General features: G+C 43.5%; 1 protein-coding gene across 3 annotated transcripts in view; it reads right to left on the minus strand.

The window, feature by feature from the left end:
- Nucleotides 1-11934, minus strand: part of NAV2 (neuron navigator 2) — a 406583-nt gene extending 394649 nt beyond the window's left edge. For all 3 annotated transcript variants that reach the window (XM_075755360.1, XM_075755358.1, XM_075755357.1), the window contains exons 1-2: nt 11801-11934; nt 7720-8341 (exon numbers count right to left, since the gene is read on the minus strand). In XM_075755360.1, coding sequence (XP_075611475.1) covers nt 7720-7794 — 75 coding nt within the window. In that variant the 5' untranslated portion in view covers nt 7795-8341; nt 11801-11934. The remainder of the gene's footprint in view (nt 1-7719; nt 8342-11800) is intronic.
- Between the last annotated feature and the right edge of the window lie 4684 nt (nt 11935-16618).

Raw genomic sequence — 16618 nt, forward strand, 5'->3', positions numbered from 1 at the left:
CATGTTTGATAGGAGGCTTTTCCTTTTTCACATCAGAAATTCACTTTATTTTGAAACCAGCATTCTTTCTACCATAAAGAATACATACTATATTACATAGCACTTAGATGTATTTACTGCTTGAGCCTTTTGGTTTCATTATCTTTAAAATTAGATTGATGAAGCTGTTGGGATCCTAGCCATCAAATCCGTATTTATACCACAGGATGTGCAAATCTCGAGTAACGGGCTCGCTAGTGCATTACAAGACGGCTGCAGCACTGAGCCCAGCCTCAGAGCTTTCACGCTTCAGCCCACCCCCACGTTCACCAGCCCCGGACAAGGAACCCCAAAGCCAGCTAGAGAAGACAGCATTCAATGTAGAATACCACCTCTCCACACGATCCACCGCTGACTGGAGATTTTCCACAGAATCAACGTGTCTGGCTAAATTTTAAAATATCCCAGCTGATTTATGACCATTAATACTTGTAGTCATTCAAGATAAGAACAGCAGCAGCTGGACGAAGGGCTGGATTTCTTCCTTATACACAAGGCAACCATCTGATGCATCAAATTGTTGGGTTTAACTCCAGCTCCGAAACATCAGCTGTCGATCAGTGCCATAGGCAGTACAGCATACCAGACAGACTGTTGTAGGATATGTCCGACTGGATCACACCAATGTATTCTTAATCTATTATCAGAGAAGAAGGGGAAAAAAAGCCAATTTAAAACTAGATGCTACGGAGATATGCACATATGCAAGCAGGAAGTTCTTGCAGGCACGGGCGGCGTTAGAGGTATCTTTTATAAAGTACTCATCAGCATTAACCCTCACTCCTTTGGGACTGCAAATAATCAACTCTTCTGCATTGTCTGACACAGTTTCAGCATACAGAAATCATTTCTACCCAGTTTTGTATGGTTCCATTTTAAGTTACATCTGTGCTTATCTACTGTGTAAATACTCTTCCATACAAGCATTTTCAGAAGCATTTTTTCCAGGATTCTGGAATAAACCTAGAAGAATAATTAAGAAGATTTGTTCTGCTTTTTCACGTGTGCGTTGGCGGGGGCAGTGTCAGGCTCTTCTGAACAGAATGTAATTTATCCCCGCGCTCTATTTTTGGTGGAGATAAAGATCCAGAACAGGGCATTCTGTTAAAACAGTGTCATCAGCAAGTTTGTAAAAGGTATTATAAACGTTTTTAACAGACATACCGGAGTCCTACCCTTTGTAATGTTTCACTTGTAATTATTCCATTAATACATAGCCACAACACAGGTAGCAGTTGTTTATTAATCTCATCGCCTACTTGGTCATGTCTCCTGATCAACCTGATTTCCTCCCTCTAACAGAGGCTTTAAGCTGCTGTTAACGAGGAAAGCCAATATTGTCCATCATTTAACCCATCTGTAAGATCAGAATTTTCAAAGCACACCCAAATGATTTCGAAAGGTATGCTACATTGTCTTGCAACCTTGCAATGCCGTTGTGCTTATACGTGGGTATTTTTCAGATCCTTAGAACTTCAGATAAGTTCATCTTGACTAAGGAGTTTATTTCCAGGATAATGAACTTCACTTGAGATGAGGAAAAGATATAGGTGACTCAGTGACTACAGGACTTTCTGTTCATTATTTATTCCTGCTCAATAAAAAAAAAAAAAAAAAAAAAAAAGTGTTTTGTTGGATCAACCAAAATTACTTAGAGAGTTGAATTTAGCATTCTGAGTCCAAGAGAGGGTAGAAACATGCCAATACGCTTACCTACTCCGGAATGATCCTACACAGATGAACTTTTTAAAGCTAGATTTACTCTGATGTACATGTCATTTAACAGAAACTGCATAACCTAGCAATATGAACAACTGACAGATATGGCATAGCCGCTCCAGATCAGGCAGAAATCAGCATTTGAGCTTTGTTATCAACACTGAAGGAGGCCCCAGAACATTAACAAGTTTTAAAAAAAAAAAAGAATCATACCCAGTAGACAAGATTGAATAGGTTCTGACATTGTCGCAAAAGTAGCCTCACTCACTGGGAAAAAAAAACCAAACAGATTTATATCAAGTATTTACTAGGAAGCTTAATTCCAATCACAGAGAGAGGAAAAGAGAAATTATTTAAAATTAATCAGGTTCACAAGCAGCAATTATGAAAAAATATGCAGGAATGAATCCATATAAATGAATCTGGACACTTCTGTGAGATGGGAGAATGCAAATCAAAACTTTATTTAAATCAAGGTTATACCTCACATATCCCATGTAAACAACGGCATCACTGGGGTACAAATGGAAGTCTGTTGTAAAGTGTCTTATTTTTCAAGCTTTGAATGCCAACACTCCTAATCCCTGAACACAGACAGATCTTCTTCAGTTCCATTTGAAATGAAGTTGGATTTTCACTTTTCTCTTGGATCACTGAACACCAGATTCAAAAAGCTACCTGCACAGCCACAGACACACTCAGCTTAGAAGCTTCTTAATGTTAAGGTGGCCACCAACAGGAACAGAAATAATCCAGCACACCTCCCTTACAAATCCCATCCATACATCTGTTTTAGGAGCCATATATATATACACACACACCCCCCTGCTTAACAAGTCATAGCATGTGTACATGTGCTGTATACTGTTTATTCACTTCCATGCAGCAAAACAGAGGTAAAACCCAATAACTCATGCAAGACCTCAAAGAAATCACACACAAGCTTTTTTTCATTTTACACTAACACAGACTTGGGGGAAGAAGGACAGGGCAAAAAGATAAAAAACTGACAGTATTACACCCAGGTCAATTCTAGATGAAACTATACCACAGAGACCTCAAGGGCATGAAGTTTGTTGCTCACAGTCTAATCTTCAATTGGTCTACATCACCACAGACCCTTTCTATCACATCCTAATGTAAATGTACACAAGTTGGGAAAAAAGAAAAAAAAAATCACACTCTAATTTTAAAGTTTGCAAAATTCCTCTAACTAGACAAATATTTCAACAGACACCAGCTCAACAGGCAAGATTCACTGTTTACCTTACAGAAATATTTTTGACAATCCTAGCTAGCCCTGTTGCTTCATCAAGGACATTTCTTTAAGACCAGAGTCTGACTGGAAGACAACTGGCAACAACAAAAACCACAAAAAATTTAAAAAAACCCAAACAAACTAAACTCACACTCATTCATACCACTCTTCCGTTAAAACCATTACAGAAAGAGCTTTTAACAGAAACCAGAAGAAAAATAACAACAGAATACCTTGCAACAATCATCAAGGTTCAAATCTGCATTGCTGAAGTGATCTGATCTACCTGTTCTTTGAGCCCATTTCTTTAACAAAGTGTGGTTTAAAGTAATCACGGACAGCACACCCACAAAATGGGTTTCAGGAGCATCTTAAAGGCAGAAAACTTACGACCTTAAAGCAGAAGCCGAGCCTTGGACAGATCACCAAGGCCCATCCACGTAACTACGTCTCCCAAATCTGATTCTGTGAATACCAGGTTTAAAGTAGATTTATTAATGATCTTAATTAAAAGAATAAGAACATAAACCCCATAGCTAAGAACCAAAATCTTCAGAGATTATTATTATCTACAGAAGATTTTAAGTCTTTGCAAAATGAAGGAGAGGTTAGGACATCTCCATTCTCTTGCTCAGTGGATTTTTATTGTGTTTCCCTTCCATGAAAGCCCAGTTAGTTACATTATCAAAACACCACATAGCAGCTTCCTGTAATTTCATAAGGTAAGCCTTGCTGCAATTTATAAGTGGTTGTACTTGAATGCTTTCACACTGGCTCAAAAACAACTGCCTTAATATCTTAGCACCAAAATCTACTAATAAATACAGTGCTCGGCCAACATCGCCCCACTTTAAACAACAAGTTCTCAGTATGAGAAGTTCAATACATGCGAGACCACTTAAGCTCTTTAAACTGAGTATGATAGAAAGGTAGCAGCAAAGCATCTTCAAGCAAGTCTTAAGTGTGTCAATACTAACCGAGAAAAAACATAACAAAAACCAAAGAGAAAGCTACAGCATATGGCTTCAGTCATGTGTATCATAGCTGCTTCAATAAAAACAAGTCAAAAGAGAAGATCCCCACGAAAAAGGGTTAGTCTGCTTTTAACGCTATAAAACTACAACTCGCACGTTCTTCACTCAAAATAGAGAGATGAGGAAGTTTTCTATCAAGTAGAAAGAGGGGGGAAAAACAACCCCAACAAACCCCTACTGGAAGACCACCATCAGTTCAGCTTTACAAGGCCCAGTGTCGGGTCTGCTACGCATCTGTGGTAGCATGGCTGGGTGGCTCGAGTTGACACGTCAAAGTCCAGGGTGACAATTTTTCTGCAGTCAAAAAACAAAACCCACACACAAAAGCAGCCAGCCACTGACAAGCCCCACGCGTGCAATATTAGCACACTGCTTTCTGTGCCGCTGACAAAGCCAGTCCTTCCTAAAACCTGCTAGCCTAATATACCAGGGTAGGCACAAATAAGTCTCTGCTTGTCTTGTGATTTTCAGTTTTTATTAGAGCTAGAAGTTTAGCTGGACAATAGAGCACATATAAGCAATGATCTCATTTACAGAGATCCTTCCAAAGTCTAAATTAACTTCACAATTCTATTTTACTCGTTGTTTAATCAAAGAGGGTTCATTCAGGCAGAACAGAAGACGCTTCTGTCACTATTACACATACACATTTCTTTACCATGTCCCACTAACTTAGAGCTGCTAATTTGAACGAGAAATCAGGAAGAGTAGGAATGGATAGAAACCTACTGAAGAAATATTCCATTTCACTCAGCAGAAAAAGTATTTAATCAGAACACAGGGCAGTACTAAATTTTTCATTACACAGGACAACGGAAATACACCTAACTAGATTATGTTAGCAGCAGTTTTCACCTGCTTTACAGTGATTTCCTCAAGTCTCCTCTTCAAGACAAACCTGTGAATTTACTGGTCACAAGCAATCATCTATTTTTGATATCAAAACAATAACCTACATACAAACTCAACAAGTCTATAATATCACCTATACCACTCCCGTATTTAAAAACTTTGTTGCCAAGGTCACATACTGGCATAAAGTCTCCTCGCTTGATTCACATTAGTATTCATGTTAGTAACCCTACTACCTTCAGAGGGTCCACTTACATGGTTGTTAAACCTGATCGAATTTTTTACTTTTATATGACAAGCTGCATGGACTTCGGCTATGTAACTCCCACTACAGCCGACGTAAGTTATGTAGATAGATGCAATGCTATCCCAAACATTAACAACTAGAGTCCTCTCAAATTCAGCCTGGAAAGCTAACGCAGCGATGAATGAAAAGAACCTGCTTCTACTGATTTCAGCAATATGTCAGACACAGCCCAGTTTCCAGTTCTTGAAGATGAGCCAAAATACAAAAAGCAAAACCTCATACCACTAAAAGCTAAGCACAAAACTAAATCTTGTCTTGCTTTAATCAATAAAGCTACCAAGTAGATACCTATCAAGGGGGTGGGGTGGGGGGGAAGGCAAATTTAAGTTTTATTTCTACACCACAAATGCAAACCTAGCTTTCTATTATTTTACTCGGACAAGACACGCCAGATGCATCGATCGGTGTACATATATACACTGATTTCTTATTGCTTCAAAACCACTAAACAACGGTTGACTTGATGTCCATAAAATATATTGTTATAAAAAGAAGAATGCACTCGCCCGATTTAAAATGAGCTTGGTCTTGTTTCTTCCAGCACAAGACTCATTTCCAATTACAGAAGCGTCTACCGATGATTAATTTTAATGGCCCTTGATCACACACCCACTTTCCCCAAGCAGAAATCTCAGAATTTTAAGCTTAAGAACACCACAATTTATATTACTATTCAAGTCCACAACAGCAACTGAGTTGTACCAACTTTTTTATTCCAAACTGATTTTTCCCAGTAAACATAAGTGTAAGCAAAGCTCTCATCAGGAACCTCTCCCTGGAAAATTCTATAGGAAATGAAATGTAATACTCTATTAAGACTTGTTTTGCAAACAGAAGTGAGAGATCACCCAAGCATGCAGAGTCATTAAAATGGATCTTACATATATCATTATAAATTTAATAATCTCCATGACGGCTAGAGTTCAAGTTAAAATTAATGTCAGCAAAGCATGACCAATTGATGTTATCCCAGCTGCCACTGAGCCTCACTTGGGGTTATATTATACACTCAGAGGCCCCATACTACATGTGCACCGAATACCCAGAGCCAGGAGCAGATGGGAGATGTAGGCTTCCATACCTATCAGCAAGGAAGACAGACGTAATTGCATATTAATTTTGGTGCATCAGAACAATTATAGTATACTTTGGTGTCATGGGTCCCAAATGTTTTTCCCATCACACCCAATATGCAGTATAATGTATACTTAAGGAGAAAAAAGTGTACTAGCAGACTCCAGAAATTAAGTCAATAGAAGGATTTTGTTTCAACCCTTATTGATTTACTTCAGTCCCAAAACGCTTCCTTGAAAAAAGCAGAAGGAAGACCTTGGCAGCTTATCAGTTAATAGATCATGCTCGGTGCAATTAAAATATATTTAGGACATCTATTTGGTTCCCCAAATAAGTGTTCCCTAAATGTCATTTCTAAGGAAACAGCTGCATTTTGTCCCATTTCTTAAAGTTTTCCAGGCTGCTTAGATTTCTAATGGGGTGTCAGGGAAACCGCTTTTATTCTTCAGCGGACTTGATGAAACTGTGACACAAACCTCCCTCTCCCCGAAATTAGACAGCAGTATTGAACAGCAAACTAATAGCCGATGGTGAATTTTTTTTTTTCCAACTCACTTTTTGACTGAAATAAAAATCATACGTAAAAGCTACATGAAAAAGGCGCTCTCCACGCAAAGCTGAACACACAGGGTTTTCTATCACCCATCAGATCTGTGTGGAAAACAATATCAATGATTTATACAGTAGAAACACGTCAAGTGTTACAGTTTGCTTGACTGGTGCCAAGAAAACAACTTTAAAGTCCCAATTGTTCACAAGCTACATTTTTCCGAGATGGCAACTTCATTTAAGTCAACTTAATATGCCAATCCATTAGTATTAAATACTACAATACTACCTTGACCCGCAGAGCTTCCGCAAAGCCCTCGTACGAAACAAGGCCCGCCAGTTGACACTAAGCACCTTCCACTGTGCGTTTTATTTTGTTTCAAGTCAAAGTCTCATCTGGACACTACAGTAAAATGCGAATGCTACCGTCAGGACAATAAGGATACTGACAAGCGTACAACATTTTCAGCAAATTTATTCACCAAACCTCAAGAGACCAATTTTTTAACTGTTCTAATGATATCAATAAAAAGTTGAAGTTACAATAAATCAATAATCTGATCGGACTCAGTAAGAGTCAGTATACCTCATTTACTCTGTATGTCTCTTCGTCAACAACTAGCCAAAATTCTGGGAATTTTTCCCTTATTTCACTCCTATTAAATTTTTCCTTTCCCTCGGCTCTTTGCCCCATACATTGCAACAAGCCTGAAGAGAAAGACAAACTTTTTTTTTTTTTTAATATGTAATCAGGAGAAGAGATCTACAGCTGGCTAAGCAGAATGAGCAGAAACTGCAACTGATAAAAGAGTTATAAGGAGCGATTTTGCCACTTGTGTCTCATCCAGCAATTTAAGCAGAAAATGCTTCCGCCTTTTGTCACTTACCCTTTTTTGATCTTCCAGTCCATGTGTCACAGGCTTTCTTTTCTGATGTTGGCTGGATTCAGAGCCAGGTTCCATTTCCCAGCTACAAAGACTCTTCCAGCCTCTTTAAGCTTTCCCTAAAAATCCATAGTATGAACAACAAAAAAAAAAATCTAAAAATAATTAAAAAAAAAGGCAAGAGAATTCCTTCAAACCTCGTCTGTGTTTTTTATCATCCTTCTAAATTCTTGTGTGCCATCGCTGCTCATTAGCTTAACAAGCAGCCATTCTGTGAACCTCTATATCCTATTTTAGCTCAGATGAAGGTTTCCATTTACATGTGCCTTACAGAAGGATGACAGAGCTGAATCCAAACCCAGTAGTTTGTGCCACATTATTGCTCCATCAGCAGCCTTTTCAGTGCATTCCTGGCACGGATAATTTATATGTCAATAAAGGTGTAAATGTGCATTTAATCCACTGTGTTGATATTATCAGCATCCCTCTCTTGGGCAACCTTCCTCCCATAAATCAATGTAAACACTTCACAGCGATAATTGCCTTTTGCAAATCTAGCAGGTGTTAATTACGTAAAATCATCCATGCACGCTTGTCATCTTCTTCTATGTATTCAAACAAATACCTAAAAGGGGGAAAAAAAAAAAAAAAAAGGCATTTTTTACCAGCTTGAAAGAAAACATAGCTACTGATATTCTTTGCCCACCACCAGGAGCCGCAAGTCAGAACCGATACAATAACTACATGTTTGGTACATACTGCACTCTTCATTCAAACCTCTCAAAATGCTTTGATGCCTATTTAGCGTGTTACCTTGCTTTTGGGCCTTCTTACCTAAAAGCACCCTAGAATGACAACACTGTACATCAGAGTCGAGCCTACTGCGAAGCTGACTAAAACCTGCAAGGATCAACTCAAGATTCAGTCTTCAAGGATTCAAGTTCTGGATCTAAAGCTAAATTCATTACCCTTCTGGGGATGGTCTCTAACCCAAGGATCTTTCTCCACAGTTCATAAGGTTACCGTGTGCCACCTCCCAAAATCCTTGGCACAAGAACACGTGAATGAACAGGTTATGCTATTACTTGGGAAAGAACATGGCATCTGAAATCACAGGTTAGCAACTCAACCACCTTAAAATATTGTTCTTTTTGTACTAAGAAGCACAAGTTTACTCCAACAGAGACAAATTGTTTCCCTGAGTTAGTTTGTACGGTGGGATCAATATCAGCAGGCTTCAATACGCAGGCACCAGAAAAAGCTCATTTATTAGGCTGGATTCCATATCTAAAAAAGACTAAATATCAAATCTATTTTAGCTGAGCATGGTATGAGACCGCATATTCATGTGCATATTGTCGATACAAGCTCTGCTTGTGAGACAAGCACCAAAAAATTCCAAACTTCAGTGTCCTGTGTAAAGAAAGAAAATAATAAAAAGGAAAATCATCCTAATAATCAGACATTCTCCCATCACTAAAGGATGGGTAGCATGAAAAATAGTTTTTCCATAAACATAGTAGAAACTGGGTGTCTGTACCCCACTCATATCTTTCTACAGAGCTTCAGCACTGCCCAAACTGAATACCTGGATCAAATACCCGTTAGATATAAGGCAGATATTTGGTCAAATACATGAACAGGTTTGTTCTACGTGCTGGGGTCCCTCGTTATTCCGATGCAAAAAAAACCACAAGACAACAGGTCGAAATGCCGCTTTTGCCTCTCGCTTCAAATGCTCTTTTACTGCTCCTCACCACGAAGTGGTAGGGCATTAATCCAGTTCTTGTCCTTCTGCTGACCACAGGAAAGAACATGACTGACTGCAGTGGTGCTGCTACGTTTTGCCATTTGAAAATAATCTGAAAAACACATTTTATAGAGAAATAAGAGGTTTCAAATCTTATTTTGAACCACAATCTCCTCCTGATCTGTGGTTTCACACCTGCTGATATCCATGGAAATCGTACAGGTAGCTTGAAGGCAGTAAAGGGCCTTCTGACCTCAGCAACAAATATCACACAAAAACCCCCAACCAAACACAACTTTTATAAATATCCTCAAGTCCCACTGACGAAAACTTTCTCCCTCCAGTGATTTCACTGTGATGTGACACACGAGACTGCATCAGTCACATCGTGTAATGCCACGCTGGAATAGCATGACATAACCAGTGCAACTAAGGACAACGTTTCTCTGCACGAAAGGTCCCCTGAACCAGAAAATAAAAAAAAAAAAAATTAGAAGAAGAAAAAGTGCAACCTCTCTGGAAGTTCCTGTGCATTCAATGGGATGGCTTTAACCATCGTGGAACCAGACAGACTCTCTGGGGAAACATGCAAATTTCTATGTGTAGGTAGTACTTAGTGTATGCCTGTAGAGTATGCATTACTGGATATGTAGTATCACTGCCTAAGTGAGCTACATTGTTTCATATAAAAACAATTATATTAACAAGGAAAGAAACAATGTATCCTGAAGCTTGAAAGACTGTTTCATTCAAACCAACCACAAACCAAAACATTTTAAGTATCTAGATTGAATTTATTCTTATTCCCCCCCCAAACAAAAAGAAGTCTTGCTTTTTATATCTGTGCATAGCTAACTGCAGACATGGATTTGTTAACAACTGGCATTAAAAACAAAATAGAAGTGATAAGAAGAAAAAGAAAGGTTTGCTGGGGAAATCACCACGTAGCCATCAGAGATGCTAAAACCAGCAAAATAACAGATTTTCGGCCACTTGGCATCGCATGTTCCTACCGCTGCAACATCCCCAGGCCCCGGACGGGCTCTGGACCCCGTTGGGCCACGCGCTTCAAAACCTCCATGAGAAAACAGCTTTAGGAGCTCAGAGCCTAAACCCGACCACGGCTTAAGCGTATGACGGATCTCGGTGAGCCTCAGATGATTTCATATTCTTGGATTTAAGCCTCAAGGGCTGTACCTGGATGTGTCCTACCAGGGTCTGTCCTCACACGCAGCCCTGGAAGGACCCACACCTGCACTTATGTCCTTCAGAAATCTCTCACTAGATAACCAGATCCCCAACAACACCTCCTGGTCGCTATTCTTTCATTAAAAGCAAAGCAGATAAACACAACTTTTTTTTTTTTTTTCCCCTCCTGGGAAAAAAGAAAAAAAAAGAAAAAAAAAGAAAAGCAATCTCACAGCATCGGAAATTTTTAATTCCTGTGATTGCAAAACAAAATTTACTCGCGGGTCTTTCTCCACAAGTTGTTTTTGGTTGTTTTTTTGGTTTTTTTTTTTTTTTTTTTTAATTTTTTTACACGGAAAATGAAAGCCCAGCAGTAAGTTTCCCCGGTCTCTACGGCAGCCCGAGGTGAAAGACAAAACCCCGCGGGGACACCCGCACCCGCGGCTGCCGTGGGCTCCCCGGGAGGAGCGAGCACCCCTCTGCGCCAGCAGACAATAAGAAATAAACCAAAATCATCATCATCAAAATAATAAAGACCAGCAGCAGCAACACCCACCCGGTGCCGAACGGCAGGCTCGGAGCACGGGGAGGCCCCCGCCCCGCCGGGGGCTCAGCCCCGCGACACCGCCCGGGCCCTCGGCTGAGGGAGAGGGGCTGGAGACCCGCGGCCCCCCCTCACGCACAGCCCCCTCCGCGGCCCCACGCCGCCGCGCCCCCCGCAGAAGTTGCGGCCCCGCCACCGGCCGCCTCACACACACACACCCCCCCCCCCCCCCCCCTCTGGCGACCGGCGAGAGAGAGCGCGGAGGAGCCGCTCCCGCCTCAGCGCAGCGCGGCGGGCAGCGGCCACGGCAAGGCGGGCGGCGCCGGCCCCGCCGAGCCGCGGTGCGGATGGGGCACGGCCCCGCCGGGACACCCCCGCCGCCAACCCCACCCCGTCAACCCGGCGGCAGGAGCCGCTTCCCCGGCGGGGCACGGCTCGCTGCCGGCCCCTCACCGCCAGCAGGGCGCGGGGTCCCGCCGTCCCGCCGTCCCGCCCGCCCGCCCCGGCTCTCCCGCCGCCGGAGCAGCCCGCCGGGACAAACTTTCGCATCCCTCCCGCGAGCCGGGCGGGCTCCCCGCGCGGCGGCAGGTCCCCGCCGGTACCTAGCGCTGCTGTGGCGGGACGGGCGGCTGGGCGCGCTGCTCCTCCCGCGGGCCGGCGGCCCATGCGCCCGGGGCAGGGCGAGGGGCCGCCCTGCGCGCCCGGCTCCGGTTCCAGCTCCACCGCTCCGCGCCGCCGCCGCCGCCACTACTCACTCTCCCGTTACCCGGGCAACTGCCTCCCGCCCCCTCGCTTTACCCCCTCCCTTCCCACAACACCGCCCTCGCCGGCCAACCACAAGGGCGCCCGCCGTGCCCACGTGGGGCCGGGAGGCCAATGGGAGGCGGGGGCTGCGGCCGGCGAAGTCAATGAAGAGCCACTTTCCAGGCGGGAGCGGGGCGTGAGGGGCGGCGGGAGGGCGCGGCCGCTCCCCGGAGGTCCGGTCGGGTCGGGTCGGGTCCGGTCCGGGCCCCAGTCCCCGGCCCGGCGGGAAGCGGCCCTCAGCGGGGTAAGGCGGTGGTCAGGCAGCGCCCCGCCCCACAGCGGAAGATGGCGCTGGGCGGCCCGGGCCGGCCCCGGCCACCTGCGTGCGGCGGGACGGTCACAGCAGCCAGGCCAAGCGCTGGGCTCCGGACCGGGCTGCCCGCACCATGCAGGCCCCTGGCGCCGAGGCGGAGGGGTACCCAGAGAAACAGCCACCAGCACCCTTCGGCTGTCTGGCGTTACCCACCCTAAGAAACCCTCCGAAGCCGCAAAACCGCCAGCAGAGCAACACAGCGGGTTTTGGATGGAGCCCAGCCCGTCGGGCCCGAACGCGCCTTGGGGTGGGGGAAGCGTCAGTGCAGGACCCGTGACCGGAACGGACACGCGGGTCCGGGGGACGCGGCTCAAGAGATGCCGCAAGGCAGCGTTGCTCCTACAGCGCTGTTAACGCAAGGTGTCACAGAACGGCAGGGGCTGGAAGGGACCTCTGGAGATCACCTGGTCCAACCCCCTGCCAAAGCAGGATCACCCAGAGCAGGTCGCACAGGATGGCGTCCAGGCGGGTTTTGAGTATCTCCAGAGAAGGAGACTCCACAACCGCTCTGGGCTGCCTGTCCCAGTGCTCGGTCACCCTCAAAGCAAAGAAGTTTTTTCCTCATGTTCAGATGGAACGGCTGTGTTCCAGTGTGTGCCCGTTGCCCCTTGTCCTGTCACCGGTGGTTGGTACCAAACACACCCCGATTAGGTACATATTCCAAAAAAACAATATCAACATGGTATCAGTCTCTCATTAGTGCAGATGTTTGAATTACCTGGAGCAGAGCCAGCCTGCTCTGGACAAGCCTTAACAAGCCAGCGCTAATAAGGCAGGCTGGATGTAAGTTCACTCCTTGCAGAGCCACTGAGGCAGCTCAGCACCGGTTCTGGAAATGGAAGCGTGGATACGCTCCCGAAGGCTCGGCAGAAGCCAGCTCCGGTCCAACGCAACTTGCTGGCCTGTGCCGGTAGCCGTGCTAGCACGTGCCTGGGCCCCGGCCCCCTCCAGCAGCAATGTATTCCCTTGGTCACCCTGTATCTGAGCTTGACCCACACAGCTTCTGTGGGGAAGAAAAAGAAAACTCTCACAAATATCATCACAGATGCAAAATACGTGAGGTTTACATTGATTTAGCCTCAACCCGAGATACACTTTTTACAGTGCTGTAGCACGCTGTGTTTAGAGCAGGATGTTACCATCAAAGTCAAGGCTGGCTGGGGGCCACAGAAGTAGGCAGTGTCGAGGGACTGCGGATTTCTGAAGGCAACCAGCTGGTCATGGCTTGCTGCCGACTCTACAGCTCAAGAAACCCAGGATGGCTACTGCCTGCCACCTTTTGAGAGAGGTCAGTGTGAAGAGAAATAGTTCCTGTTCCTCGGGAGGATATAGCCGGGAGCAGCATCAGCCTTCGCCCTTCCCATCCCGCTACCAGCCCAGGATTTCAAGGCATTTTCCTTATTTTCTGTCTGAACTTCAGCGAGTCCTATACATGACTCTTTCTGTGGCACCTTGCTCTTGGGGAAAGAAAATTCAGTTTCCCCCCTCCCAGATAAAATTACGACGACAGTCTTACCTTGCTTTTAGCTTTCTCCTCAAGGTTGTTGACTCAGCAGAGCTACAGCTTTCAGCCCAGTATTCAGGACACCTGCTAAGATGGAACACCAGTAAATAAAATTTACATCTCATTTAGACTATTTCTTTAATTTAAAAGTTAAAGGACACGGCCTCTGTAAAAAGAGGTCTGCGAACTTACGTTGCCCAAGGTTTTGGTTAAACTTACGTGGAAAAAGATGCCACGAACACCTGGGCTGCTGCAGCTCTTGGGACCTCGAAGGACATCGTGGCTTGCAGAAGGCTTCGCTGCGACGCCTGGTCTCGCCTGTGCTCAAAGGTCTTTGCAAGCATTGGGTGCGCTTTGCTGAATGCCAGCGCCTGCGGAAAATGACGTTTCCGTCACTCCGCAAACTCAACTGCCGTTTTTCGTATCTGATCGATGTTTCACGTGCAGATAACAGTAATGAGATGTTAAGCCGGATCAGTTCTTTGGCAAATTCAGGTGGTGTTTTAGTACAGAAAGAGATGTTTTATAACACATTAATAAGAAACTTTGCTTCTACTGTAAGATTTTTATATTTAGAAAATCTTCTTTTAAAATATGTGGCTAGAGGTAGAAAAGAAGATTGTAATAGCCTAGTCTGTGATAAAGGAAAATTTCAATTCAATGGGACTGCTGTAAAGGCCTTTATTTATTTTTCTCAGCAGTTGCATTTTGCCTTTCACTCGCCTGCAGCTTTGGTTGCTGTGGAGGTTTTCTTCTGTAAATTCTTCAAAGTGATGGATTTTCCCTTTGAAAGAATGCTCGACTGTAGTGTAACCTTTTTTATTTTTTTCCTGCGCGTGTGTGATGCTTTGAGCTTTGAAAAGACAGGTGTGCTGCCACCTCTTTTGTTCATTTACATGGCGAGAGCCTGAAAATTTGCATTACTGGTATCATACTCCTCAACTGAAAGGCAAGGAGGGTGATCATCTACTGTTTCCAGTTAAAGGTCATCTGCAAATACGTGTTCCTCTCTAGTTTAGATTAGTGAGACATTCAGCGTTTTATGAATCAAAGAAGCAAAAGGCATATTTTTATTGATTAAATGTTACGGTTGTAGCAAGAAGCACTAATGTACAAGGTGTTGCACTTATGTACCCTCGTCATTGCTTACACTCCAGACAGATAAAAGGTGAGAGAAAAATCCCAACATTTTAATCTCTATTTTAGAAACGGAAAGCTATGGCACAGAGCTGATGAGGGGAATTTGCCAAAACTAACCACAAGCCCTTCCCCTTCTTGTGGCTTCTTACCTGTTTGATGTGTTCCAACCTGTTAGATAGGTAAAAGTAATCACGTGATAAGTTACAGGCTTGGACTCTAAAAAGATAATCATCAATGCCCAAGTTCTCATCTCAGTGATGAAAACTGAAGCCAGGAGCAATCTGATGACTTCATTAGACATTAACACACTAATAATTCTCTTATTTAAGAGTACTTATGGAACAACAGGTAACGGTCATTGTCCTATAAAAATCAGTAACTAAACACTAGACCTTTAGTCTAGGGATAATGTCATTCAAATCCCAATGCCATTCCTATGAAAAAGCCATTTAGTACGTTCACAGAAACGAAAGGATGCTGGGGCAGGAGCACCAGCCTGGGACTCGGGACTCCTCAATCTGTCAGCTTTCTGTCATCTAAGGCCACACTGGTACCGTGGAAACACACTGGGTTCCCGCAGGATAAAATCTAAATGCCAGCCATGCGTTGTAAATGCTTTAAATCAAAGATTGCCTTTTACCACAAATTCCACACAAATTTTAACAAAACGAGCCCGTGATCTTAGCTGAAAGTTCTAGGTACCAGGTCCACAATAATTAAGAGCACATTAATACTGAACGTGTTTTGGAGTTGTGATCTCAGCAAGGACAGCAGGGTCTGGGCCAATGCATTTTAATTACCACTGCAATACGAGGCTACTGAAACGCTGTCAAAGCCACGATGCCATAATCACACTGTTCGCCACGAACATTTGAAAATATGAGGCTTCCTTTGCAAGTGCCTATTTTCTGATACTACAAAATGTCACAGAAAGTTCAGTTCTAAAACAGTGAAAGATGCTTAAAAATACTGAATATTATTCATATTCTTAAAGAACTAGATTTTATACTAAGTGAAAACAAGTTTCATAATTAGAAAACAAAACATTCATAAACAGCTACATGCAATTCATCATCTAAAGAATTTAAATCCTTTAACTTTACATAATTCAGCTTTGATCCTTAGACTGTAAGAGTCAACATTTCCTGAGGTGTTTTCACAGACTTTTCAGGACAACCTTGAGTTCATTTGTCTGTGTGTCTGCTGCAGGGTCTGGTAAAACATTCTGTTATGAAACCGATGGCTGCAACGGTAGCGGTGTTTAGAGAGCAGAAAACCAGGGATGTTAAACTAAAATAGCAAGGCTTTCATTAATTTTTCAGGCTCTGTTATGTACCTTTTAGCTTTTGGCTGTAGCTAATCAAACTGAATGTCCATATAAGCTCTGACTTACAGCAATGAATTCTTAAAAATGTCTTATTTTGCATTTTTAAGATGTTATTGTGCAATGCATGTACATTAAGAAAAGTTGTTGCTTTTGGGGATAGAATGCATCATGAGAATCTATTTACCTCTATGAAATCCAATATAATCTTTGAAAGATTAACTCTTGAGAGAGCCAATAGATTTCTTCTAGGACAGCCAGATGCTCTCTGTCTTTGTTGTATTCTTTGGCAGGGGGGAATTGTTTTGGTTTTTCAATATTAAAATTTTATTTAA

The sequence above is a fragment of the Balearica regulorum genome, chromosome 5, assembly GCF_011004875.1.
Source record: "Balearica regulorum gibbericeps isolate bBalReg1 chromosome 5, bBalReg1.pri, whole genome shotgun sequence".
Lineage (NCBI taxonomy): Eukaryota > Metazoa > Chordata > Aves > Gruiformes > Gruidae > Balearica > Balearica regulorum.